General features: G+C 44.2%; 3 protein-coding genes across 3 annotated transcripts; 2 read left to right on the plus strand and 1 right to left on the minus strand.

The window, feature by feature from the left end:
- Positions 1 to 1709: 1709 nt before the first annotated feature.
- slc13a5a (solute carrier family 13 member 5a) lies at positions 1710 to 11624 on the minus strand. The gene is made up of 13 exons (XM_044041637.1): positions 11396 to 11624; positions 8790 to 8918; positions 8553 to 8689; positions 8156 to 8388; positions 7716 to 7856; positions 7410 to 7593; positions 7199 to 7321; positions 6797 to 7009; positions 5245 to 5348; positions 4283 to 4404; positions 4031 to 4192; positions 2769 to 2906; positions 1710 to 2692 (listed from the first exon to the last, which is right to left on the minus strand). Exons 1-13 carry the CDS (start codon positions 11480 to 11482, stop codon positions 2564 to 2566), a joined length of 1902 nt encoding a protein of 633 aa, XP_043897572.1. The 5' UTR covers positions 11483 to 11624; the 3' UTR covers positions 1710 to 2563.
- Positions 11625 to 16404: 4780 nt separating this feature from the next.
- Positions 16405 to 22186, plus strand: serpinf2a (serpin peptidase inhibitor, clade F (alpha-2 antiplasmin, pigment epithelium derived factor), member 2a). The gene is made up of 9 exons (XM_044041638.1): positions 16405 to 16513; positions 17503 to 17568; positions 17647 to 17890; positions 18337 to 18480; positions 18567 to 18609; positions 19295 to 19440; positions 20164 to 20306; positions 20608 to 20812; positions 20902 to 22186. The coding sequence occupies exons 2-9, from the start codon at positions 17518 to 17520 to the stop codon at positions 21267 to 21269; spliced, it is 1344 nt and encodes a 447-aa protein (XP_043897573.1). The 5' UTR covers positions 16405 to 16513; positions 17503 to 17517; the 3' UTR covers positions 21270 to 22186.
- A 555-nt stretch (positions 22187 to 22741) lies between these two features.
- serpinf1 (serpin peptidase inhibitor, clade F (alpha-2 antiplasmin, pigment epithelium derived factor), member 1) lies at positions 22742 to 27484 on the plus strand. Its single transcript, XM_044041639.1, has 8 exons — positions 22742 to 22789; positions 23566 to 23626; positions 24222 to 24417; positions 24927 to 25082; positions 25207 to 25410; positions 25501 to 25640; positions 25720 to 25930; positions 26379 to 27484. The coding sequence occupies exons 2-8, from the start codon at positions 23567 to 23569 to the stop codon at positions 26627 to 26629; spliced, it is 1218 nt and encodes a 405-aa protein (XP_043897574.1). The 5' UTR covers positions 22742 to 22789; position 23566; the 3' UTR covers positions 26630 to 27484.
- Positions 27485 to 27740: the final 256 nt, after the last annotated feature.

The raw sequence follows: 27740 nt of genomic DNA on the forward strand, positions 1-27740 counted from the left end.
TCGACTAAACCACGTGAGCTATTTGTCCTCAAGTATAATTTCTTAAACATTGGACGTCTTGTCCACTGAGCTACCTGCTCCTACACTTCTTCAGGTTCTGTTATAGCTTTTGACTGTTTACTTTGAACACTGACCTCTAACAGTTCATCATAAGACTGGCAACATCCAACATACAAGGCTGACTCTTCCAGATGATGCTATCCTAACTGAAGTGCAGAACAACACGTCGCTGGTGATTTAAGGTTTTATTTTGGTCTGAGGTTTTAAAGTACTGTGTAATTCAGTCATTGCAAGAGTTGTTTCTTTTCTTCTTGAAATAACAGTTTGCAGTTGCAGTAAATACAGTTTCATCGTTGCATTGTCCGTTTTCGTCAGGAGGCTACTTTTAGTTTTTACTTTAAGTTGTAATATTTAATTTTTAGATTTTATATCCTGAAAAATCTGCCAAACAAAACAAACTTTAGCTCACTTTATACCCTGTTGTCATTGTTGTTACCTCTAACAAGGATGTGGTGTATTTGGCTATGTCTTGGTCTTAATTGGTCTTAATTAATGAGAATAAAATCTTAGTTTACGAGAATAAAGTCATCATTTACGGGAAAAAGTCTTAATTCACGAGAATTAAGTCTTAACTCACGAAAATAAAGTCATCATTTACGAGAATAAAGTCATAATTTACGAGAATAAAGTCTTAATTCACGAGAATAAGTCGGACTCTCCTGCCGTGTGTAACAATGGGAATTGTTGTCAATGTTCATGTTGTGCACGGACGTCTTAGAGTGACGGACCGAAAGTGAACGTTTGCATTTTCTTGCATTATTCTTTTTAAAATCCTGATACTTACGACGATGTGATGCTGTTGTGCCAAACGATGACGTATCTCCTTGTTTGTGAAACAACAACAGGTGGACTGATTTATTCGTGGGCTCTTCTTCACTATGGGATTTTTTATACACAACTTGTAGTCTCAGTACAAGTCTCGCCCTCCTGTGGCACCTATTGAGACTACAAGTGTGTGTGTGTGTGAACCTTTAACATTAAAGTTTGTGAATGTGGCACTCATCTTGTTTTTCTTTACTCATTTTCATTTGATCAAGTTTTTTAATCCCAGAGGACAAATTCTGTTCAGCACACACACTTGTAGTCTCAGTAGGTGACACAGGAGGGCGCCTGCGCCACCTACTGAGACGACAGGTTGTGTATAAACAATCCCACAGTGAGAGACTAAGAAGAGCCCACGAATAAATCAATCCACCTGTTGTTGTTTCACAAACAAGGAGATACGTCATCGTTTGGCACAGCAGCATCACATCTAAAATCTGAATTCACGAGCAAAAACAAAAGTGTTGCGTTTCTATTTTCGTTCCGTGCGTGAGATCAAACACTGAATGGGTTCGTACTTGTAAGAACTTCACTCTTTCACCTCTGGGTTGAAATTCAGACCCGAAAGAAACTCATAAAAAAAAGCTTCTTTGTAAACTGACTGCATTCAGCCACCAGAGGGCGAGCCAGATGTTTAGCTTGATTTTCATCAGCTGTACATCACCTGTCTTCCTTTACAGTAAATGGTTTTTAATGTATCAGCCTTTTATTTCAGGAGCATCAGTTTATGGTTTGAGTATAAAAGTTTATTTCAAACAGAAATCAGTGAATAAAGATGTGAGCGCAATGTTCAGTAAATTTAAACATAATAATAATAATAACAATAATAAAGTGAATTACTGCATTACATGCCAGTGTTTATTCAGTCCAAATAAAATTGTTAGAAAGGAGACAATACAAAACATATATACAGCAAAAACTAGTGTGTTTAAATAGAAAAACAATACAAAACATACAATACTCAGGTTTTGTAATTACTAATTAAAATGGTTCCAGTTTCTGCCGGAGTCTGTTCACTGATCAGTTTTCCTCCATGTTCTCCATGAATGCTCAGCAACAGATGCTGCAATGATTCAGTCAGGATTTAAACACCTGGATCTGGATCAGTGGAGTCTTTTGTTGGCTCAGGTCCAGCTGTCACAAGCTGCAGTGTAAATATTTAAACCTTTTCCCCTCATGGAAATTTCACCCAGAGTCCAGAATCCAGTGTCTAGAGACTTAGGTCCAGAAGTTGCAAGTCCAGAGTCCAAATCCATAGTCAGTCATCAGGAATCTAGCATCCACAGTTCAGAGTGAATGGTTCAAAGTTCAGTGTCCGGACCCCAAATGAAATAAATTTAGAGCTGAGTCCAAAGTCCAGAGTCAGTATTCTAAAGACCGCAACTGGAAACTCTGATGAATACATTTTTAACAGTCCGAAGTCCAGAATCATGAGTCAGTTGTCCATAGTCCAAAAAGCCTGAGTCCAGTAACTAGAGTTGAGAATCTAGAGTCTAGAGTCCAAAGTGCAGAGGTGGTAACTTTGATAAACACATTTGTCAATAGTTCAAAGTCCGTAGACGGTAGTTTAAGGTTCAGAGCCCAGACCATAAAGCCACCTGTCCAGAGTTGGTAAAGTCAGTTGTCCAGAGTCCAGAATCTAGAGTCCAGAGTCCAGAGCTGAAGATTTGTGGCACCAGGTCTACACCGGTGCAGAGGTGTTGGCCCACGATGGGAACGAGTCCAGAGAAAACATGGCACGACCCCAGCTGTTGATGGCCAGACTGATGCAGCCGATCCCGATGATATTCATCACCACTCCTGTTTTAGCCTGCAGGGGGCGCACAGGAGGCGCTTGTTACCACCATACATGTTATTTTTCAACTGTCCTGAACCAAAAAGCTCACCATGTCGGACACTTTGAGGAGACCGTAGGAGAAGACGATGGCGTTGGGAGGCGTGGCCACCGGCAGCATGAAGGCAAAGGAGGCACTGAGGGTGCAGGGGATCATCACGTACAGAGGGTTCAGGCTCATGGACTGGGACTGAGAGAGAGAGTTTAACTATTCCAATAACAGTTTTCTATTTTATATTGTGAAAGTTCATTATGACTTCTGATTGACTTTGTTAACGTGACAGTTATTAGGACAAATAAATGCAATATTATATAAGCAATAACTTGCAGGTCACGCGACACAAGATCCGAAAAAAGAAAAGGCCATACCAGGAAAACCTAAAATCAGCCATTTCAGATCACTGCAAACGACGGAACCACGTGATGAACTGGGAAGAGGCCAGAGTCATTCGCGCAGACGAAAACCCATACCAGCCAAATGCACAAAAATTACAGATCTATTTGTAAGATTAGCCTTAGGTCATAAGTTCCAAATCATTTGAGAACATCATGATTTCGAGGTTTGTTAAACACTGATGGACATTTTGCAACATTTTAACTACATTTTATGCACAAAATAATACTTGATTCTAAAAAGAATCGTTAGTTGCAGTCCTGCTAACCAGAGAAATAACACTTGCTCTCTTCCATGTAGGCCACTGTGCTTTATTTATGAATAATCGCGGTGGTCGCCATGGCCAAAAATGCCAGGGCCATTTTTTGGTCCCAGTCCAGTCCTGGTCACACACCTGGAGCGCCGTCCCATGTCTTGTTCCACGCTGGTGGAAAGACACCAGAACAGGGGGCGTCCCTGTCTGTCTTCAAGAAGCTCTTGAAAGAGCTACTATTGCTTTATCCTCCACATGAGGGTCGTAGGGGCGGCTGGAGCCAATGACAGGGATACTCCACAACCATTCACTCCTAGGGTCAATTTATGCTCTGTGACCATTATGGCACGGTTCGCTTTAGTACCTGTACTGCTTTAGCACTTTTAGGTGCAAGGCAACAGTGCTAGCCGCTACGCCTCATAGAGACACGTTGTGACGGGACAATATTGTGGAAAAGCGCCACATGTTGCCTTACACCTGAGCTGCGGACCCTGAATCATTCAACCAATCAACAAACAACGCCGCGCTCCCCTGTAACGAGCACCATGCCCTGCTATAATGGATTATATTTCATTCCGCTTTGCTAACTTGGTTTGCGCACATACAGCGCAACTCATACGGTCCTCCATGTTCTGGTAAGGCGTGACGACAGTATGTGTACACTAACCATGGAGGCCAGGATGGGCAGGAAGAGTGTTGCCGTGGCAACGTTGCTGGCGCATTCAGTGAAGGTGGCGACGAGGAGACAGATGACGATGGCGATGGCCCATGGAGGGATGGACTGGAGCGGTGTCATCTGAGTACCGAGCCAGCGGGACAATCCGGACTCCTAACACACACACACACACACTGTCAGAACACCTCCCCCCTCTCTCCCTCGTTCTCTCTCTCTGTGGATTGGACGGACACAGCGACACACCTCGCTGCCCTTCGCGAGGGCGAAGCCTCCCCCCAGCAGCAGAACAATGTTCCAGGGCATCTTCTTCTGAGTCACCTGCCAGGTAAGCAGAGGAGGGGCGGGGCCTCGTGATGCCTGAGACTCTGATTGGACCAAAAAAACAAAACTTAAAAACGTCCAAAAAGTCCACATTCCCTGCTGAAACCACACAAGATGACGGTTTCTTCTCTGCAGAGTGGCCCGAGCGGCGTCCTGCACCATGACAGGCTGGTGCAGCCAGTGTTTTAGCGGTTGTAGGAGGTGGCTCTCAGACACCTGAAGGTGCTGCTAACTCTCGTTACTCAGCAATGCATGCTTTAAAGGTACATTGTCTATGTTTGGGTGTGTATACTTGTATTTGTTACCTCCTCAGATGGTCTGGTTTTATATTTCTAGTCTTGTATACAGTGCACCTTTGACAAAATTTGACACAACACATTACATTACATGTCATTTAGCAGACGCTTTTATCCAAAGCGACTTACAATGGAATCAAGTACAATTAGCCAGGGGTGGAATCGAACTTGCGACCATGATGTCTTTGGTACACAAGGTAGGGTCTTAACCACTGAGCCACTCCACCCCACAACAATGGTCGTCCAGCAGCTCTTTTTTTCCTGCTGTGGCGTTTTTCTATCTGTCGTGGGTGGAGCCACCATATTGTCCCATTTTAACTCTGGTTCCCCAAGGCAAGAGTGCCAATGAATGGAACGGTTCCAAGCGTTCCACTCGGTGGAAACATGGCTATGGAGAACTTGGTCTCCATAGCCATGTTGGTCGTTATGGGGCTTGGTCGTTATGGGGCAGAGCCTCATTTCTGAAGAAGTCGGGTTAGGTTAAGGTAGTGCACCACTAACCTAATGCTAGCCCAGCACTTCCACTGAACAGGAGTAAATGTTGAGTCCTTCAATGGATAACTGTGTGTGTGTTTGTGTGTGTCACACCTGTGTCAGAGCTCCTCCAGCAGCAGAGGTAGCGCGGTGGCTCAGAGGGAAAAACAAACAATAAGACAGCAACAAACAGGGAGACGGTCGCGTCAGTGACGAACCTGGCAGAGAGAGAGAGAGGGAGAGAGAGAGAGAGAGAGCAAACTGTGTGTTACCCATCATTACAAAGACATGAGGCAGACACAGAAGACGTCCAATGAAAACAAACTCTCTCTGTCTCACAATCACTCAGATCTATTCAGTATGTTCAGTCTTATCTCCATGGATTTTAAGTGACACTTTAAGTCTTTCTTTAAGGCCAGGCTCACACTCTCTGTTCCAGTTCATCCCAAAGGTTCTCGAGGGGTTGGAAGTATGGCATTGTCCAACATGTCTTGGTAAGCTGAAGTGTTTAAGGTTGTCCTTCATTGGAGGTAAGTCGCCTCTGGCCCAAAGCCAGACTGAAACACCTGAATTCAGTACGAGAGTGTATAGATCTGTTATAAATTCCCAAAACCAAGTGTCCTGCCAAATCAAATGACCTCATTAAAGTTAACTTCCTGCTCCTCAGGGTGTTTGTCCTGGACGCTCCGAGCCGTCACTGCCTCTGACCTGTAGTCACGTGGTTCATGAATGGGGATTTCACCACACACTGTTTGTATTTACTTACACTCGGAGACATGTTTGCACATCCGCCTCTTGCGCACTCTTGTGTTTTCCTAACCTTTGAGGACATTTCATTCAAAAAAGACCCCAGATGAGTTCACAGGGCTTTTACCTGCAGTCATCACAGAGGCGACTCTAACATCCAGCAAATGATCCCTCAGGTTTACCTGCTGCACCCCTGCAGGACCATGACCCCATGTTGAGAACCATTAAATTGAACCATCTGAGTGAATGTCCATCAATGATCTGGTTGATACATTTTGTCGCCTGTGACCTGCGACCTAATAAAAGGAACAGCTGAGTGTAGTCCAGGACCACGGGTCAATGTCGCCGCTGCCACTGTTGACACGACTCGTTTGTACCCAGGACACGTTTCCCGTGTTTGTGCTTCGCCTCTGGTTCCTGTTTGTTCAGGATTTTTGTCCTGAGGCAGAAAGTTGACATTCCACGTATCACCTCGACTTTTTCCACTTTACATTAATGCACACACACACAGTATTGCTGACAATTTATAGTGTGGACACTAAGCAGTTCATCTGAGTTCATCTGAGTTCATCTGAGTTGTGGTGAGTTCAGTTTTTTGGAGGCAGCAGTGGATCAAAAACTCCTGTGCACGGTGTTCTTAAAGTCACTGATTTTCTCTATGGACTTTGGTGCGGGAGAGTGAGTGGTTTACAAACTTCAGTTTCCTGTTGTAAACGTCTGTATTACAGTGAGATGTTGCAGACTTAAGGTGACATAGATTAGCTAGGCTTTCTGTCTAGTAGCTAAGACCTGTTTTTCTTTGTGTGTCCAGCAGGTGGCCTTGTGGATGAACACATGAAATACTCACATGAACAGTAGGGGACACTGTAGGGAGGACAATGGCAGACCAAGTCACAGTTTGACCAGAATTTCTACTCACTCGGCCTTGGAGTTGAAGATGTGTGTGGCCCAGCCGTCCATGAAGCGGGGGTCTCGGGTAAACCACAGCGCCACCATGAGGACGAAGAGCACCAGGACATTGGCCTCGGCGTAGCTCATGGGTCCCAGCCGGCGATGCTCGTCTCTGATGACTTCATACGCCGCTCTCTCCTTCTCTGATTGGACCACCCCACAACCCCACGTTCTCTTCAGGCTGTGACAGAACATTTAACCAATTTAACCAATTACTGAGGAACTGGTTAAGTTTGAGGCTGAAATGTGGTTAGTCATTAACTCGTTATGGTTAGAATAAGGTTCTAGTAAGTCTCCAGGAAATGAACATAAGTCCCTCAGAAGTCACTGAAACCAGACTGTGTGTGTGTGTGTCTTTGAAGTGACCTACTTGCAGCCAATGTAGAGGAACTGCAACCAGAACCAGGCGAGTGTCAGCATCAGCATCATGGTGGGAAACGCAAACACAAACCAGGATGCAAAGTTGATGACGTCATCGTTCTGGGGGAAGAGTCTACGAGACAGGAAGTGGAGTTTTCATCACGTTTGTGATGGAGAAATCCATTTCATATTCAAACGACAGAAGGTGTTTCAGGTCTTACTGGCTCATCTGTCCGATCAGAACCAGGTTTGGTCCGGTTCCTGTAAGAGTGGCGATGCCTCCGATGCTCGCAGCGTAACACACGCACAGCAGGATGCCTTTGCTCATCCTCCTCTTCTCTTCCTCCACCTCGCTCAGGTCCTCCGGCTCCATCTGACGACAGCTGCTGTCCATGTTCACGAGCGCTGCAAAGCAACACGGATCAAAACCTTTTCTAAGAAGAAGACATTTGATGCTCAGGGAATCTGACACCAGTCCTGTCACTGTTTGGACAGAAATAAATCAGTTCAAACACAGAGAAACTCACCAGAGTCCATCCTGGTCAGGTCTGATGGAGGTTTGTCTTGTGGTTCTGGTTTGACAAGCTCTTTTCCATCAGTCTCATCCTCTCTGTGCTCAGCAGACACTTTTTGTAGGTTACCTTGAGTTTGGATCAGTTCTTTCAGACCTGAGAGGAAACACGTCAAGTATACATTAGGGCCAGATCCTGATGAATCCATTAGACTTGTAGTCAAGACCGCCTAAACCAAGACCAAGTTAGTTAAATATAATGATCCTGATTTAATGCTATTTATTCTAAAAGGAATAAAAGAAAGGCCAACTTAAAATAAATCTGGATCTAACCCTAGGCATAAAGACTACCAAAAAGAATCAAGGAGTCCTTCAGGATTCTCAGGATCAACAGGATCTCTTATTGAGAGATGTTAGCTGTGAGGCACAAAGAACAGAATCCACTATGACCCATACCTTTCTCCAGGATGTTGGGTTCTATAGTTTGCAGGATGTTGACGTTTTTCTCCTGGTGTTCCTGGTGTGGCACAACTGTCCTGATCTGGCCCTTGGATGAAGGTTCTGGATCCACATTTCCATGGAGCTGGTCCAGGACAGCCTGGACAATGGGGACCATCATGGCAGTGGTGGCGGTGTTGCTGATCCACATAGACAGGAAAGCCGTCACCCCCATGAAGCCAAGCATCAACCTGAGACAGAGGGACAGGGACAGGACATTCCCATGACGCTAACAAGCTGAAAGACATTTCTTTTGCAAACATAAGAACAGCAATGTATTTCCTTATGGGCCAAGTTTGTATATTACAGCTTAATGAGGCTGTGAATGTCGGTCCACAGAGATCAGAGTACTCACAAAGCAGGTCGGACCCCAACCAGCAGCAAAACTTTGAGCGCAATGCGTTTGTGAAGGTTCCAGTGCTCCACAGCCACAGCTACCATCAACCCCCCCACAAACAGCATGTTGGTGTCCTTCAGGTACTGCATACACACCTGCATGGCAACAAAAACACAACATCAGAGGTCTGTCTGAAGGTTAGGACTCAGGCTTTGGTGTTGAGGTCAGCAGTGGGACAGGTGTATCTTGTCTTACATCTTTGGACTCCATGATGCCGAGAACAGGGAAGAGGATGGTCGGCAACAGCGCTGTCACCGCCAGAGGCACCACCTCGGTGCACCAGTATACCGCCATGAGGACTATGACATAAGCACAGGCTGCCTCCTGCACACACACACACACACACACACACAAACAAAGGTTGTAATGGGTCATGGGTAATGGTTGTTCTGAACTTTCTCGCAGGGCACGTGAAGCGGCATGAGTTTCAGTGTGAGAACCCACCGAGGAGAAATGTCCCTGCTGAGACTACGTCTGAGTCCAAAAACACACACACACACACACACACTCACTCTGTTTTCATTAACCACCATTCACGTTACGAAAGAGAAACCTGAAAAAACACACACATGCTGTGACAGCGAGTCCAGGAAGTGAAGGATTCTGGGAAAAGTCACACGATCTGTCTTGGGGGACTTTCAGCTGTTTCTACCAAGTGACTTTAAACATTAAACAGACACTGCAGCTCAGTCTGGAGATAGAAAGGTTATTATTTTGTCCTTAAAATGAATGAACACTTTTACATGAGGTGTGACATTTGAGGTACCGATCGCACACTTTCACACAAACCATGGCTGTCAGCCTTTTAACAAAGGACTCGGCAAATAAAATCCACTTCAGCTTAAGTCTACGATATTTTAAGAACATGTTCACATCTTTTTCTCACTGTTAGACAGACTTTTCCAAGTTTTTCTCCCACACCAAATCCCATAGAGAAAATCAGTGATTTTAACATCACAGCACACAGGAGTTGTTGATCCACTGCTGCCTCCATCAGGAAGTTCAAATTACTTATTTTAGTGAATTCGGCTTTTGAAAATCTATGTTCAGATTTAAGTCAGTGACACAAAGTGACCACACGAGGCAGCAGTAGACCAGCAGCTCCTGTGTCCCCGCCAGCTAAAATCACTGATTTTCTCTATGGACTTCGGTGTGGCAGAGTGAGAGTGATGCTTTGTTTGCTTTTTTTCTGTGCGTGGGACACTCCGTCCTGAGAGAAAAGGTCCCTCTGCGGCCAAATTGTGTTTTGTGACGTTGGGCTGAATAAATAAACTCAACTTGACTTTAGAGGAAGTGGCTCTGAGCTGATCTGTCGTCTCATTTGATTCCCAGTCACGTATGAAGGTGAATCTGTCAACACTTTGTCAATCAGTGACAGAATGTGTGAATGTGACCTGTTTACTGACACACACACACACACGTGTTTTTACGTCTTTGTGAGGACACTAAGGACGCTAAGATCGCTAACCCCATGATGGTATTATGGTCTGTATTTATACAGAGTTTTTCTAGTCTTGATGAGCTGCTTTACACTACAATTTTCACTCATTCATTTTGGAATTATAAGTGGATTTTGGAACTTGAAGTAGATTTTTAAGTCTTTTTAACTGATCTACAGTTGGACATTTTTGGCTTTGATTCTTGTGTCGGACGCTGCGCTCATATCTCTCCAGTGACGACACTCTCTGACCAATCCGTGGTCAGCAGTCTGTTGACGTCATATTAGAGTATCGGCTCAGCTGAACGTTGTCAGAGCAGGAACTAAAAAAACACGAGGTATCAGGTACTATCACTGATGGAAAAGCAAGAGAAATGATTGTCTGTAATCCTTACCCTAATCTGGGTTTTTAAAATACTAGTGTTGTATATTTCCTACCACTGAGGGTAGCAGACGCAAACGCAAACGCTCCCATGGGTCACATTTGGGAGTCAACACAAAAGTTGGAGGAGACTTGTTGGTCTCCTCACCGCCTCTAGCTGGTCCAAAACGAGACGACATGATCCCATCAGTCCTCGCTCTGGCTTCCTGTCACCTACAGGATCCCGCTCACAATGTTACCACTTGTTTTGAAGCCTTGCAAAATAACGCACCGGTCAGAGGATGTTCCTGCGCTCCTTGCTTTTTTATTTGCTCTTTTATTTATTTATTCTTATTTTCTTCTTTTATCTTATCCATATTTTAATGGGTGCATTTCTTATCACCATCCCATTTTATCTGGTGACTTTCCTTATTTTATTTTATGGCTTCCTTTAACCTTAACTTTAGCCTGTAAAGCACTTTGTGGTAACATTAACAAAAAAAAAGAAAAAAAAAAGTGCTATATAAATACATTTGACCTTGACCTTGACCTTGATTTTAGGACTCTGCATTGACAGGACAGGTTACCACTAAGCTTAACCATCACCACATCTCAAATCTTAGTCCTGAACTTAACCAGCTCCTCAGAAACGAGGTTCTGCCTCATTAGGACCAGGCTTCCATCTCCATGAGGACTACTGGCCCTGACAAGTCTGGTTTCCATGACTTCAGAGGACATGGTCTGTAACCCTAACCCTAATCTGCATTGACTTACATTGCTCTTTGTGGAGACTCACTCGGAACCTTCAACATGTGGTCATTCACGTTCGGGGACTCACTCAGGAAGACGAGTCCCCTTCGTGTGACCGTGGAAACAGATTTTAGGTCCCCACAACAAATGGGACACAACTGGCGATTCACACTAACCACTGATGAGTTGCTTGGACTCTACATAGACCAGAAGCCGGGTCAGTTAACAGTGCGTTCACAGGCTCACGCTCACCTTGGTGCTGACGGCGAGCGGCAGCAGGACGAACGGGCTGCAGACGAGGACGACGATGCCCTTTAACCTCCAGAGCTGCTGCAACATGGATGATGATGATGATGATTATGAAGATGATGATAAAGTTGGATGTCCTCTGTCAAAGAAATTCTGGAACAGTGAGAACGTTTCTTCCTGCTGGACCTGTTTCTCTCTCTGTGTCTCTGTGTCTCTCTGTCTCTCTCCAGTAGTTCTGTGAAATGTTACACACACACACACACACACACGCACACAAACACACACACACACACACACTCACACTCACTGTGTAAACAGACAAAAAGAAACCCTGCGTTGTGTCAAACCAAACCTTTTTATCTTTGGTTTGCGTCATCGACTGTCCACAACAAATAAATAAATAAAAAACTGAAAAGTTTGAAGTTGTATTCCACTCATTTTAATACATTTATTTACTTATTTATTTATTTTTATAGACAGTCAAGGATTCCACTCATCCTAAAATTCAGATTTTTGATCAGATTACTTTGTCTCTGAGTTTCGTTAGTTCAGAAACGTTTCCTTTCATTTATGTGAAATGGACATTGTGAGTGTACCAGAGTTGTAGTCTCTTGGCAGGTAAACACAACAACAACATACTATACTATACTTGGTGTTACAACGCTATAATAACACAATTCCAAGTGCTCAAAGAAGTGGCACAAAGTTATGGTAGGTTGGTTATTTATGATTGTGATCATCCTGTGAGTTAAGTGCTTTTGTCCATTTTTCCCAAATTGGCAGTTATTTACAACGTACAATTTAAAATGAAGAAAAACAAAAAGCTTTATTTCGAAAGGTTGTACACAAACGAATTGTTAAATTAAAATTTTGAACATTTGTCTCAATGTCCAAAAACAGGCCAACATTTTCCCAAATCTCTCCTCTCTGCCAAAACTACAGTAGCAGTGTCACCTCAAACACTACAGTGACATCACCTGAGACAATGATTTTGTTAAATAAATGAATAACATACAGCGTTTTTTCTGTTTCCACCGCATCACAGTTCGGTTTGGTACAGTATGGCACAGTTTGGAATGGTACAGCCCTCGGTCAGGCTTGCATTTTGACTGAGAACAGTCGAGTGTGCTGTGACAACAATGTCGACCTGCTCCGTTTGTGTCAACAAGACGTCAAACTTTGTATCAGAGTAGACTGCAGACATGGAAGAAACACTGCTCGCAATGTCCTCGCCCAATCAGCTGACTGATACCACACCGTACCATTGTTCTCGTACCCAAAGGGAGTGGGTACCGAAAAATGGAACGGTTTGGCCGGTTGTTCTGATGCTTTACACGGCTCCATTTAAAGTGAGTGAGAAGAATTTTCACTGACACTTCGGAAGTGTCAGTGAAAATTGTCAGTGTCACTTCCACTGCGTAGGTGTGAGTCCAGCGTACCGATGTAGTAACAGTGAGTTTCCCCGCACGCACAATCTGGCTGTTTGGAGTTCCGACGTGCTTTGACCTCACAAAGGCAAGGAATCATCGCAAGGGGTCCTCCATTAGCTGCAATCTGCAGTCACAAAGTCTTACACACTCCTTTAAGTGGCTTTAAACCTGTGGTATTCTCGCGCATCCGGGTCCTGCAGTATCCCACTTCACCATCTGATGGCGGTACAAGTCTGGACACAGAGAATTGAACGCATTCCTACCAAAGAAGAAGAGAACCATGCCATAGCTATCTCACACACGTCTAGTTTGAGCGGCTCACATCTGAAAGGGGAGTGGAGGTGTCAGCCGGTTTGAGGGTCGCCAGGTCGAGGCTCGGATGCTTGGCGACTACTTGTTCTGTTGTGGAAGTGTTTTTTCTGCTTGGTGAGCGGGGCTTATACTCAGAAGTTCATGGAGGTTGATGACGCAATTTGCGCCATGCCCACAGTGCGTGCTGTGTGCAGAAGTATACCAGGGCCTTCAGGTGGCGTTCCCATCAGGAAGTGCACCAAAATAACCAGCTCTGTTTTTCGGCACCCTTCCATCAGGGTTCCACAGTAATGGTATGGTACGTCGTGGAGCTAGAACCACGACAGTCCATTCTCATACAACCACAAACAAGCTGCTCCGTTGTTGACCGCTCCGTTGTTGTCTGTGTCATGGTTTGTTGTCGTTGCACCGGTACAATGTCACGTTACATATCTCGCTGACACCACCCTCGGGCACAGCGCACAACCCCCCTACCGTCACACTCGCTGTCACAGTCAAAAGAGTGTGAGTGGACTCGTAGATTGAAATGTGTTCTTGATTAAACGACGGAACCAACACTGACATGGTTCTAAAGGAGAAGGTGTTTCAAGCAGTTTGAGTTCAGCTGATCAGAGATCCTCTGCTGCCACCTGCTGGACACTCCTGGTCACCTGCAGGATTCCAGGATGCAGGTCCCAACTCTTTCGTCCTTCATTGAAAATTGTCCAAGTTATTGTTTATTCGGGGGCATCAGTGTCAAGCTTCACCTCAGATAAACCAAACAACTTGAGTTTGAGGAGACAAACTGTGCAGCAATGAGCAGAACCAGAACCAGATGGACCGGGAGAATTGAAGGTTCTAGTAAATCATCTGGTTTCTGACTCCCTGGCAACTTTAACCTTAAATCATAGTGTGAGTGTTTGTAATGAAGTGTAATGAAGAGCCAAATGTAAACAGTTCTAGGAAAGTGTGCTGGTCGATCTGTGCTACTGCATCAGAGTGAAGTTAAAATATAGATGACCTCATTCTGCTCATGCTGGATATTTGATTGGGATTTTAAATTAAAAAAACACTGGAGGAAAAGTTTTTATAAAATATACCTATTTTAATTTTACATTTTTTAACCTGAAGATCCCAAACACATTTTGACATGAATCAACATTTCAATTAAAATTTAAAATGTAAATGTGCCTTGGCAGGTCAGCACAACAAAACACACAGTGCAATCTGGGAGTAGCACAAAAGTATGGTAGTCTGGCTATTTATGATTACAAGTTAGGTTATTTTTAATCCATCTCTTTTTGTTTTTCTTTAAAGATTGGTAGCTGGAGCTTCTTCTTAAGTCACTCGGAGACTATATTTCTACTTGAAGCTCTTACTTACTTCTAGCTCTTATTTGTACCCAAATGTTTAAATGCACTTTTGTAAGTCGCTTTGGATAAAAGCGTCTGCTAAATGACATGTAATGTAATGTAACTATTCCAGTAGTTAGAGGACCTCACTGAGAAGACTGTGGCTGTCCAACATAGTGTCATCTGGTGGTTGCCCTAGTTACCGCACAACTGCTGTCCCCCTGCTTTACAAACACGGCGCCCGCAAACCCAAGTAATATCAGATACAGCCAGGAGCTTTTCTCCTTCAATAAAAATGTCAGGTTGCTGTGTCATTGCAAGTTTCCGAGAGAAGAACTTACAAACTCTTTTGTTTATGTTTGGGTGTCGGCATGAGTTTTGTTTTAGCCTGTCAGAAACGTGAACGGTTAGTTTACAGCATGCACAGAAAGAACTGTATCATTAGCAAACATGTATGTTGACAAATGCACATACTGATGGCAGATCATTTTTGTCTACGCCAAATAAGACGGTTCCCAACATTGACCCCTGGGGTACACCAATATTACTGTTTCTCTAAACTGTGGTCTGCTCAGTTCTGAGTACAGTGTGTTCATTGATTCTCCAAATATTCTTTTGCCATTGTCTTGCCAGCCTGCAGTAGTATTCTGAAAACGCCGGTCTGACGTGTCTCATTGTGAGTCTGTAGTGAAACAAGGAGGACTTAGGTGGAGGAAGGTCACTGTGGGGGCGGAATGCTGGAACCAGGCAGAAGAAACAAGACAAACATACACCCACTCTCTGTGGTGAGTGTATGAGTATAATCAAACTCCCACTTTCAGTCCACTGTCAAACTGTTATTTTCAGCTTTGCTCTTTAATCTGCTTCTGTTTTTGTTTGCCTCTTAATACAGTTTACTTCAGCCTAAAGCTTAAAGACCACATTTATTTCAGGTCTGTTTACTCACGCTCCCTTTAGTTTTGCTAGTTTTAGATTAGGAGCATGATACTGGTATGCTGGTTCAGCATTGCTGGTCTATCTATGCTGGTCTATGTTGGTCTATGCTGGTCCACCAGCATCATTATGCTGGTCTTTGCTGGTCTATGCTGGTCCACCAGCATCATTATACTGGCCTTTGGTGGTCTATGCTGGTCTGCAGCATCATTATGCTGGTCTTTGCCGGTCTATCTATGCTGGTCCATGTTGGTCTATGCTGGTCCACCAGCATTATGCGGTCTTTGCTGGTCTGTGCTGGTCCACAGCATCATTATGCTGGTCTTTGCTGGTCCACGTGGTCTATGCTGGTCCACCAGCATCATTATGCTGGTCTTTGCTGGTCTACGATGGTCCACCATCATCATTATGCTGGACTTTGCTGGTCTACGCTGGTCCACCAACATCATAATGCTGGTCTCTCTACACTGGTCCACCAGCATCATAATGCTAGTCTTTGCTGGTCTATACTGGTCCACCAACATCATAATGCTGGTCTTTGCTGGTCTATGCTGGTCCACCAACATTATAATGCTGGTCTTTGCTGGTCTATACTGGTCTATGCTGCATTCTACTGCAACTTCAGCTTTGTTTGTCAAGTTTATTGTTGATATTTTAGTTGTCCACTATTGTTTACTGTAGCTGAGTTTTGTTAGTTTTGACACGTTTATTTGTTTTCCTGCAGCAGTGGGTCTCAGGCTTTTCCAGTAACAAGAAGACTTTTGTCCAAAGGGACAGAGTACTTTGAAGATAACAGTTTGTCTTCACAGTTTGCGAGTCACAGTAAATATTGCAGATAAATTGCAATAAATACATTTTTATTCTAAGACCAGCAAAGTTAGACTGGTGAAACTGAAGCAGCTGGTTTATGACAGTCTGTCTCTTTATTTTTACATTTTGCAGGGATCACAGCCGCTGTTGCTATAGAGTTAATTATTAATCAACTATGAGAGGGGCAGCAGTGAGTTCAGGCACTAATCTAACCAGCCTAGCAAAGGTTGGCCATCTCTGTCTTTACTCTTATTTTACTGATCCGATCATCTTGCCCCGTTTCTTCCACGTCACAAACAGGCCAGGTGAGTCTGCACCAACATCGCTTTCAACCAAACTCAGTTCTGAATCACCGCAGAGAAATTTGGTGCCGATAATTTACAAGTTTGTTAAAATCGTCTCTAATCTCCTGACAAATATGAGCCACGGAGTGTTTTTAAATCGCATTCAGTCGGCGATAATGCAACTCCTTGGCTGCACAGACGCAGTTCACGCACTTCGAATGCAAAGCTCGTCGTGTATACAGTAGCAGTAGATTAATGAGGTTCATGTAGTTCAATTAAGTGGAAGTTTTATGTATTCAGTGTGTCGCTGCTCAGCCAAAAAAAGCTTCTGAAACAGTAACCTTTAATCTCCTGGTAAACACAGCAGGCCTGTCTGAAACCTCAAGTGGCTCAACTTCCAGACTTGTAGAATTGAAATATCAGTATCTCAGAGAGAGTTAGAGAAGTGGGACACTTTGGTCCAGAGCTAATTGTCTTGACACAATAGACTTTTTTCATTAAGCAGTTCAAATGAAAACAGAAAATGAAAAACACACTTTTCAGTTTTACATATACTGTGAGTTTGATGCTAATATTAATGTCTACCCTGCCTTGTTCTTGACACCCTAAAAGTCTTAGACTTGGTACAGTCTCATCTTGGCTTTGGTTCATGTAGTCTTGACTTGCTTGCATTATCTTACATGCTAATAATAGCATGCTAATAGCTAGAATGTCTAATGCTACTTAACCCAACATTATAACTGTGGCCTTTGTTGGACCGAATGTGGGGGCGACTCAACTCTCAAACCTTCAGTCAGGAACTCTAATGGCTCCATAGTGGTTGTCATTGTGGAGCTTTTGTATTCAGGTGGTTTTTGACCTCATCCTTTGAGATTCATGGGGGAGCTGGAGTCAGGAGATGGGTCACAACCCATCAAGTGAAGTGTCATCGCCATCATCGCCTTACTGGTTTAGTCTTTGAGATGATGAAACTATTTGGTTTAGTCTTTGATGGTATCTGTGTTTTTCAGGCTGGTTGTTTGGAAATGAAGATGCGTCTTCTTCTTTGGTTCTGCCTCTGCCACCAGGGATTGACTGTAAGAAAAACTGAAGTTTTGGTTTTGACTGTTGGGAGGGGAAAAAAAACGGACTCTCATACGTTCTTCTGTTTTCAGAATGGGCCCAGTCCAGAAGCTCTGGATGTTTCTGGTCTTGTAGATGAGGAGGCGGAGAAAAATGAAACAGTTCTTAATTGTAGAGGAAGCCGAATGTTCAACCCAAAAGAACACCAGGCAGTAGGGGGCACTGTAGAACGACTTGGTATACAGCTCCTGGAAAATCTTCCTGTTGGTCCACAGCAGCCAAATGTCGTCCTCTCACCTCTCAGCCTGGCCTTTGCCCTCGCTCAGCTCACCTTAGGTCAGTCAGGGTTATGGTTTAGTTTCTCAGCAAAATCATGTTGGCATGACGTTTTATTGATGACCACCACTCAAATTTATCAAATGTATCTGTCAGATGTTCTAAAATGACTGAACTTAAGAGCAGTTCCACACTGAGAAATGTGAAGCTCATGCTAAAGGGGCTGGTTATACAGTAAGGTGTTTGTTCAATATTTTAGTCAAGACCACAATAACAAGACCAAGTCTTCTCCACTACACCCCAAACGTTGTCAATGGGATCTCATGCTCCCTGAACTGCCTGATGAATCCTAACATTGTCTGACAAACGTGGTCATTCAGTAGATTTAGGCAGTCATTTCAGGGCACATAATGTTGCTGAGCCTATCTGACCAACTGAAGCCACTTGGTAGGCACTAGTTGAAATATTGGACTGTGCAGTGTATGTTCTTGTACTTTTTCTTTCAGGTGCTCGCAACGAGACAGAGACGTTGCTGCTAAAGACCCTTCGTGCTCAGAATCTGCAGTGTTACCATCACACACTGGGAAACCTTGTCCATCATCTCAGCAACACATCACTGGATGTGGCAGCACGCATGTATATGAGACGAGGTGTGTGCCGACGACCAACAAATGGTTTTCTTTTTGATGGTTTTCAAAAAGTTTGTTGTAACACACAACTTTTTTTTGTCTCTCAGGTTTTGAAGTGAAGTTGTCTTTTGTCGTGGACTCTTTGGCCAGGTACGAAGTACAATCACACCAGATTCACTGAATTCAACTGAGTTTTCTTCAGGAGTTTGTGTTTAGATGTTGGGGACAGCGCTGAAGATGACCGCTCACTTTTCTGCACCAAAGTCCACTGAGAAAATCTGCATTTTTAGCTTGCGGGGAAAGAAAAGTTGCTGGTTTTCTACTGTCTTGTTCGATCAGACCTTGTTACTGAGGTAAATCCGGGCAAATTATTTCAACAATGAAGTCACAAAATAAGACATATGAAATTGGGTGATGATGGAGGCAGCAGGGGATCAACAACTCCTAGTGTTCCCTTATCTCTGCGTGTTTTAGGTTGGTTCACTAAACAATCCCTTTCAGAAGAATTATGCCAAAGGTCAGGCTTGGTGTTCTGCCCTGAGGTGAAACAACAGAGTCATTGAAGCTTTACTACAAACTGCCTTTCGTCTGTCAGGAGGCAAACAGATGTTGGGAACTATAGATCCGGATGAAATTGGCAAACATACAGTATGTTCCAAAGGCTACAGGCTGGAAACAGGTCAAACGGGCTAAGTGAAGGGACTGAGTGAGGGACAACTCTTTAGCGACAGCCGCTGGTCATGTTGGGAATGGCATAGGAGAAAAGGAGTTCACTATTTTCACGTGTCTTCCTACATTTATACCAACTGAAATAAAAGTGTGATATGCTCTGCAGGTACCGATCACAGCCTGTTCCTCTGGTTTCGGTGGAAGAAGTCAACCAGTGGGTGGAGGATGCCACCCACGGTCACATTCCCAACTTCCTGGAAACCATTCCTCACAATGTGGTGGTCATGCTCATGAATGCTGTGTACTTCAAAGGTGACGCAGTGCTTTATTGTTATATTTTTAGCTTTATAGTTATAATATATATTATATATATATTATACATGGTACGATACTTGTGTGTGGTGGAATCCACAGGAAGTGGCCTTCCACTGGGGTTTGTGGAGTCGTCCATCTCCAGAACTCCAAGGGTGATGGAGTAGTTATTTAATTTGTTGTCCAGGGCATTCTCTCACTGAGGTTAATGCTCCTTCTGTTCAGTCTTTGTAAATTTCTGTTTATCTTTTCTATTTCTATGATTTAGACACCTGAGCCTCGAGATGTAAGGCTTAGGTGTGACAAAGACGCTGATTTGCCAGATTCCTACAACCGGACGAGTGAAATTACTGTTATAACTACACATTGGCTTTGACTTGCAACTCCTCAGCTTTCAGAAACTGTTGGAATTTTTCCTATAAACCATCACGTAATTTACGGGAATACAAAGTGCGCTTGCGCAAACGTGTCTTCTGCGATACGCTGCATCGGTGTTAAAGGGTTCACTATCTAGCTGCTAAAATCACCTGCCCATCTGTTTTAAAATCTCTCTTCAGACCAGGGCCTAACAAGCAGGAAAGGTGATGACGAACATCATCGTTGTAGAATTCTGTGTTTATCTCGTGAAGAGCTATCTGAATTCCAAAACCTGCTAACTCAAAGGAAGGCTTCCCATGAATCCAGACGGTTGACAACCCTCTGCTTCCTCTCTGTGTTTGCCAGGTGAATGGCAGACTCGATTTGACCCGCTATCCACCTCAAAGGGAGTCTTCTATGTGGACAGCAAGAACTCAGTGTCAGTGGACATGATGAAGTCGGCACATTATCCTGTCCGCTTTCTGGATGATCCAGAGCTAGACGCACAGGTAACACCAGGAGAAAGACAGAATATGAACATAAGTTCCTGTCAAATCAGGACAGCCTACGATTTGTAGTTTAAATGATACTTCTTCAATGAGCAGAGTTTCTAAAGTGGTGTCAGAGGGTTTTCTCATCCAACTGGGGAGATACCCGAGGGATCAGTTTTAGCATCATCCCGACTTCAGGGTTAATCTCGCAGGAAGAGCTGACATCCTTGCCATTTCAAATGGCCATGTTTTTTAAGGAAACTATGAGCCCAAATGATGTGAGTCACGTGTTGAAAGGCCACCATTCTTCTCTTTCCAGGTCGCCAGTTTTTCCTTTAAGGGAAACACCAGCTTCCTTATTGTCCTGCCGTTGCCAGGCAGAGAAAACGTGTCCTCTGTGCTTCCCAAACTGAACATTTCCGACCTCTACAGGCGTCTACCTCAGGAGAAAACCATGCAGGTCAACTTACCAAAGGTGAAGCTACGGTATCATCATGAGCTCCAGGAGGCGCTGACCAGCATGGGTGAGAAAACAAGTCAGATATCTGAAGAACAGATATCTGCAAGTAACAACTCTTTAACAATCCGTGCATCTCTGGTTCTGGTCTCTCAGGACTCGGCTCGCTATTTTCCGGTCCTGACCTCTCCGGGATTTCAGATCAGCCTCTAAAGGTGACCGGCGTCCGCCATGCCAGCACTGTAGAGTTCAGCGAGGAAGGCGTGGAGGCGTCCGCCACCACCGCCGTGACCTCCATGCGCTCCGTCTCCCTCTTCTCTGTCAACTCCCCTTTCCTCTTTGCTCTCGTCGACGACGCCTCCCTGGTCCCGCTCTTCATGGGCGTCGTCACAAACCCCGCCCCGAACCATGACGGCATGCCCAAGGATGACCCTCACGGCAACAGCACCATGAGTGACCAACCTGAGACGGACAGCGTAAGGGAGAGAGACATTAGTAGCAAAGAAAGCAGCAGGTTGCCGTGAACTGGAGGGCAACGTTGATCAGAAGACCACGTGAGGAGAAGAAACCTGCCCCACGCCCGTTTAAAAAGAAACGTTTGCTGAGTTAGACGTTTAGATTAGCGCTGATCTTCATGGTAGGCTTAAGACTTAATTTTCTGTTTTCAGGGTCCGCAGAGAGTTCCTTGTCACAGACTGTATATAAAAGTGGACATGGTCTTCAAGTTGCAAAGCAAAGTCCGTTTTTTTTCCCTCTAAATATGAACATCATTTACAAAGCTGACACATCACATCCCACTGAAGAAGAGCCAAAATTAGTGATTGAGTCCTTTTTTTGCAATCAGCAGTTGTCGCCCCCCTGGTGGCTGACTGCTGCTTCCATTCTTCTTCCTTGGCTTCGCCGTTCAAACCAGAAGACCACGTCCACTTTTTATATACGCTCTCTGTTCCACACGTGTTGAAAATCAGACGTATGTATTTACACAGCCTCATCCATTTCACACACAAGTCCGTTTGATGTGTGTGTCTTCTGGTCTTCTGACATGTGGACAGTTTATTGTCTAATCTCTGCAAGAAAAGACAACGTGATTCCTCGGTAAAATCAGACATGCGACAAACGCCTCGCCCTCTCGTTTTTCTTGAAGCGGTTGGGGAAACATCGGCATCCACTGCTCGAGTTGATGAAACACCAGGTTTCTGCAGACTGGGGATGTTTTATACATTTCACATGTTCAGATTACGACGTCAATGATGATGAAAGTGCTCCTCACACTGGTTCCTCAGAGAAAAAACGTTACTCAAGTCGTTCTGTCCATTTTTGCAATGTGATGACTTTAATTCACGTCACGGAAAATAAAAGGTTGACAGGAGAAAGTGTTTTTGATGCGAGAAGACGTCAGGATTTGTTTGTGGAGAATCGGTTTATTAAATAATTCACTTTGTGTCCAGAGTGAAACCTTTTGTTTTTTAAACATCACTCAGTCAAAGGTTTAATGTTACATCAGCCTGAATGTTGACATGTGGGGTCAAAGTGCTGAGATGATCAATTAACCTCAGTTTGTCTAAACTGAGGAGGAGGCGGAGCTTCAGGGGCTCCTGCATACTTTCACTCTTCTGAATCCTGCAGCATTTGTCCTGCAGTCTGTCCTTTCCCCAGCTCAGTTTAAGCTTCATGCACATACTGAGGAATATTCAGAGGTATATAGAGTTATAGGAGTTATATAGAGGTATATTGTTTTAGAGTTATATAATTATAGATAGTTATATAAGTTAAATAGAGCTATATTGTTATATAATTAGAGCTCAGAGCAGAGAAGATCCAGACAGACATATTTTCCTCGTTTAAATAATAAATTTTTATTTTCATTTAAAAAAAAATAAAAGTTCCTCTCTGTCACGTCGCTGGTGCCAGACATGATGCGCGCCTCCGCGCTCGCGCACCGCGGCAGGCGGAGCGACAGCGAGTGAGAGCGCGTGTGCGCGCGCGAGAGAGAGAGAAAGCGAGCGCGAGGACGTGGACGCTGCAGCAGCAGACTCAGACTGAGGTGAGTGTTGATATTTTGAGGATGAGTTTGTAAATTTCGCTCGTTAATAAAGTGAGAGTTGAGTTGAAGCTGCGGGTGAAGATCAGCTGATCTTCACTTTAAATCAGCATTAGTGTTCCACGGATGTGATCAATTCACTTTCATAGTTACTGATAAAAACTGCTGCGTTTGTGTGTTAAGTCTCATAATGTCACAGCTGCAGACGTTTATATAACAGTCTGTCTGTCTGTCTGTGAACTCTGTCTGTGATTTTCACTGTCAGTCTGCGAACTTTCACTGTGTCTGCAAACTTTCACTGTCAGTCTGTGATTTTTCACTGTCAGTCTGCGAACTTTCACTGTGTCTGCAAACTTTTCACAGTTTGCGAACATTATGGCGGAAGTTTGTTTGACTCTTCCTCTCTGGTTTTTGACGAACAGCCAGTGAGAAACATTCCTGTCTTTATCAGAGTCAGCATTTCATCTGCACGACTCGGTGGAAACTTCAGCAGAGTTTCACAAACTGTTTAAAGCACTGAGACCCAGTTCACTTCAAAAATGTGATAAGAGGAGTTTGTGCAACATTTAACACTGTTTTAGTATCACTGCTGTAAAAGTAGGATTATGTTACAGGACTCTGCAGAACTATGTAGGACTATGTACTTGGACATTGCAGGCCTGTGTGGGACTACTGGACTCTGCAGGGTTCTTTGGGACTCTATTGTACTCTTATTGGACTCTGCGGGATTATGTAGGACTCTGCAGGACTCATTCAGACTGAATGTTTGTTTTTTACAGGATGAAGGGAACAACTTTTCTGCTGGTGTTTGGAGTCGTCCTGAGCTTCTGTCAGGCTCAGGTACCAACATCAGACACACTGAATAAAATCTACACCAGACCAGGTCTACAATATCGTAATGGATCTCACTGTTAGACAGACTTTTCCAACAGGAAACTGAAGTTTGTAAACCACTCACTCTCCCAAACCAAACCCTATAGAGAAAATCAGTGATTTTAGCTGGCGGGCACATAGGAGCTGCTGGTCTACTGCTGCCTCGTGTGGTCACATTGTGTCATGAGGTAAATCTGAATAAAGGTTTCAAAAGCCGAATTTTACTAAGTAAGACATTTGAACTTGTGATGGAGGCAGCAGTGGATCAACAACTCCTGTGTGCTGCGATGTTAAAATCACTGATTTTCTCTATGGGGTTTGGTGTGGGAGATTGAGTGGTTTACAAACTTCGGTTTCCTGTTGGAAAAGTGTGTCTGACAGTGAGATAAAGACGTGAACATGATATCATAGACTTAAACTGACTGGCTCTCTGCACAGGGGGGCGCTCACAGCACACTGTCAGTCCCCCGTACAACCACATATAAAAAAACCCAAACTGTCCCTTTTAATAAACTGAAAGCGTTAGCATTTTCTGTTGCTGTGCATCCTTCCTGTGTTTTAGGTGGACACTGAGGGGGAGGAGACCGTAGGAGATGAGGAACATGTGGAGCTCTTCACCACACCGACGACTAAAATGGGTGCCGCCACCTCAGACTTTGGCTACAACCTGTTTCGTGCTCTGGCGAGCCGCGAAGCCGCCACCAACATCTTCTTGGCTCCCATCAGTGTGTCGGCGGCACTGACGCAGCTGTCCATGGGTGAGGACACATACACACCACCAACTAAAGACTTTTAACGTAATAGTCTTTGTCTTGCATGTGAAGGTGACACTAATAATGTAGCATAATGTCATAACGCTCATTTTCACATGTTAGACGTCACAACACTGACGAGTATGACGGAGTATTACAGCCAAACTGAACAGAAAACATCTTTCAAAAATAAAATATTGTGACTTATTTCTCGTAAAGTCTTAATATTATGAGAATAAAGTCTTAATATAACGAGGAAAGAGTCTTAATATTATGATAAAAAAGTAGTAATATTCAAAATATATGTCGTAATATGAGAAAAAAAGTCGTACTATACAAAAAAGTCGCAATGTGAGAAAAAAGTCCCAATATTAAGAAGTCATAGTATTACGACTTTATTCTCAAAAGATTAAAAAAATTTCTTCCGTTTGGCGCAAGTACTGCATCGTAGATCTGGACGACGGAAAGGAAATTGCGTCCATGAAAACCTCACAAATGGCGTCTCATGTCCACAGGAGGCTCAGTGGTCGCTGAGCGTCAGCTGTTCAGGGCTCTGAGGTATCACACGCTGCAGGACCCTCAGCTCCACACCACCCTGAAAGACCTGCTCGCCTCTGTCAAGACCACGGGGAAAGGCCTGAGCATCGCCGCGCGGCTCTACCTGACACGACGTGAGTTCACGAGCCGCTCCTGAGAACTGTGTCTCAAGAATCTTTAGAATATAAAACTAACCCAGGACTAAAACACTGGATAATATAGGACTAAACCAGGACAAAACCATGTGTGCGTTTGCAGGTCTCCGTGTGAAGCAGGAGTTCTTTGAGCTTGTGGAGCAGCAGTACGGCGTTCGTCCTAAAGTTGTACAAGCATTATTCAAAGATGTGAAGGACATCAACGACTGGGTGTTTCAGGAGACGGGAGGGAAGGTGCAGCGCTTCATGACCAAAGCTTTCCCACGAACCTCTAATGTGAACATTGTGAGCGCTGCCCACTTTAAAGGTGCCTGATTTAAAAAAATAAAAAATAAAATAAAGCTGAACACGCAGTCCTCTTTTGATTGATGAATCCGTTTTTCTTGTGTGTAAACAGGGAAGTGGGCGACTCGCTTCAGTAACAGCGGGATGATGGAGAACTTCCAGGTGGACGGCGGGACACCTGTCCTTGTTCCCATGATGCAGCAGGATAACTACCCTGTGAAGATGGGAGTGGACTCTGACCTGAGCTGCACTGTGAGTGTCTCCTGTTTCGGGGGAGACCTTGGTTTTTCACGTGTCCTCTGACTGACATCTCTGTGCCTCCTTCCACCAGATCGCTCAGATCCAGATGCAGGATGAAGTCAGCATGTTCGTCTTCCTTCCAGACGACGTGACGTCCAACACGACGCTGCTGGAGGAAAGTCTGTCTGCCGAGTTTGTCCAGGACCTCTCCATGACACTCCTCCCTGCGCAGGTGACCCTCACTCTGCCCACGCTGAGGTTCAGCTATGCCACGGACCTGCAAGCCCTGCTCACCGACCTGGGTGAGTCCACAAGCTCAGGTCCAGGTCCGGGTGTGACAGCTGATAGAGAGGTTCTTAAAGAAATGGGACACTGATGATAAAGATGTCGGTCACCAATGACCAATGAAGTTTTCTAAGATACCACGACTGTGACACTTCCCACTGACCTGAAGTCACCCCCAAATCAACAGTTACCATGGTAACTATGAGGTGGCAGCAGCTTCAGGTTAGTGGGAGGAGCTAACGTGTAGTTGTGCTGCAATGGCAACAACCACAACATGGTTGGGCGTGGTTAAATCCTTGATTCCACCCGTGGTTTTAGAGGTTCAGATCAATATTTGATTTAAAATCGAGATCGTGAAACCCCAAGATACTTTTCCTTATTTCCATCCTCCTCCTTCTTCTTCCTCCTCCTCTTCAGTTCAGAGTTCTTTGACTTATTTACTTCCTCCTTCTCTTCCCCCTGTAGGTCTCTCTGAATGGCTCGAAAACCCGGCACTGGAGAAAATCACGGATCAGCCCACCAAGCTCTCCAGTGTCAATCACAAGGTTGTCATGGAGACAGCACCCGAGGGCAACGTTTACCCCAGCGCCACCTTGACACCCAGTCACCTGACGTACCGGGTTGACCGTCCGTTCCTCTACCTGATCCGTGATGACACGTCGGGGGCGCTGCTCTTCATCGGCAGAGTGGTGAACCCCAAGGACCTGAGGATATAACACACACACACACACACTCAATCAACACAGGTAACCCACTACCTTTGCTGTAGCATCAAGATGCAAAATTTGCATTCGCTTGAATAATCGTATCATAAAATATCAAATATTATCGATTTTGCACGATGTCACATCACAAGATCTAATCAGAATAGCCCTCCTTTTTAACAATCCTGATTGTTTCCTGTGTCACGCCGCCACCAGCCCATCTGAATTTCAAATACATTATTTTATTTCCATGAAGCATGCCGTAGTTACTCAAATGATTTTGATGAAACATTGCAGTCTCCAGCAGATCCCAGTGTTCAAATCTCACAAAAACAACCCCCGGAAAAAAATCTCTTGTAAAAACAGACCCGGAAATTTTTTTCTGTAAAGACAGACATGGAAAAAAAATTCGTAAAAAAAACCTCTTTCTCGGTGAATGCAGTTTGCTTCCACACTATTAACCATAACCAGTTAATGACTAACCCTAACCTTAACCACAATTCAAATCTCAAACTCAACGTTTAACCAGTTCCTCAGAAATGAGGTTCTGCCTCATTAGGACCAGGTTTTGGTCTCCATGAGGACTACTGGTCCTGGCAAGGTCAGTGTTTATAACCGAGAAAAGTCCAAAAGAGCTAATAAATACTCACACACACACACACAGTCTCTTTTAGCGGGTCCTAGGAGGCGGATCGCAGGTATTTAGTGATGTTTGACTTTGATTTGATTTGACATGATTTCTTTACTTTTCACGTTGAAACACGTTGTCAGATCATGTTACAACTCAAACACACTGGGGTTTTCAGAACACATCAAATATGTTTAAATAATTGTGTTCAAAAGTAATAAACATGAAAGTGAAAAGAATACGCGCCTCGTTTTTGTTGCATGGTTTCTCTTTGGTTTCTCGTTGTCGCACCTCGTCCCGTCTCTGCGGCCCGAACACTCGAAACAACACGAACCAACGTACCGGTGTGACATTCATACCCAGAGTGTGAAGGGACACAAGGTGGACAAATGCATACATGCTCTATTTATTGGTAAAGTGAGTTTGGATGACGTACATTTTTGTTGCACATCTTGATAAAAGAAAAGTATGGAAGAGGATTAGATAAAAAATAAA

Source organism: Solea senegalensis, linkage group LG13 (genome assembly GCF_019176455.1).
Source record: "Solea senegalensis isolate Sse05_10M linkage group LG13, IFAPA_SoseM_1, whole genome shotgun sequence".
Lineage (NCBI taxonomy): Eukaryota > Metazoa > Chordata > Actinopteri > Pleuronectiformes > Soleidae > Solea > Solea senegalensis.

What these genes read in the sequence shown, in the direction of transcription:
- slc13a5a (XM_044041637.1), bottom strand. Translation starts at nt 11,482, where the DNA reads ATGTTGCAGCAGCTCTGGAGGTTAAAGGGCATCGTCGTCCTCGTCTGC. An exon ending in GCATCATGGAGTCCAAAGAT is followed by an intron (nt 8,690 to 8,789) that starts GTAAGACAAGAT and finishes GTTGCCATGCAG; the next exon opens with GTGTGTATGCAGTACCTGAA. An exon ending in TGCCCATCCTGGCCTCCATG is followed by an intron (nt 2,907 to 4,030) that starts GTTAGTGTACAC and finishes TCTCTCTCTCAG; the next exon opens with TCCCAGTCCATGAGCCTGAA.
- serpinf2a (XM_044041638.1), top strand. Translation starts at nt 17,518, where the DNA reads ATGAAGATGCGTCTTCTTCTTTGGTTCTGCCTCTGCCACCAGGGATTG. An exon ending in TCTGCCACCAGGGATTGACT is followed by an intron (nt 17,569 to 17,646) that starts GTAAGAAAAACT and finishes TTCTGTTTTCAG; the next exon opens with AATGGGCCCAGTCCAGAAGC. An exon ending in CCTCGCTCAGCTCACCTTAG is followed by an intron (nt 17,891 to 18,336) that starts GTCAGTCAGGGT and finishes TTTTTCTTTCAG; the next exon opens with GTGCTCGCAACGAGACAGAG.
- serpinf1 (XM_044041639.1), top strand. Translation starts at nt 23,567, where the DNA reads ATGAAGGGAACAACTTTTCTGCTGGTGTTTGGAGTCGTCCTGAGCTTC. An exon ending in GCGGCTCTACCTGACACGAC is followed by an intron (nt 25,083 to 25,206) that starts GTGAGTTCACGA and finishes GTGCGTTTGCAG; the next exon opens with GTCTCCGTGTGAAGCAGGAG. An exon ending in GAGCGCTGCCCACTTTAAAG is followed by an intron (nt 25,411 to 25,500) that starts GTGCCTGATTTA and finishes GTGTGTAAACAG; the next exon opens with GGAAGTGGGCGACTCGCTTC.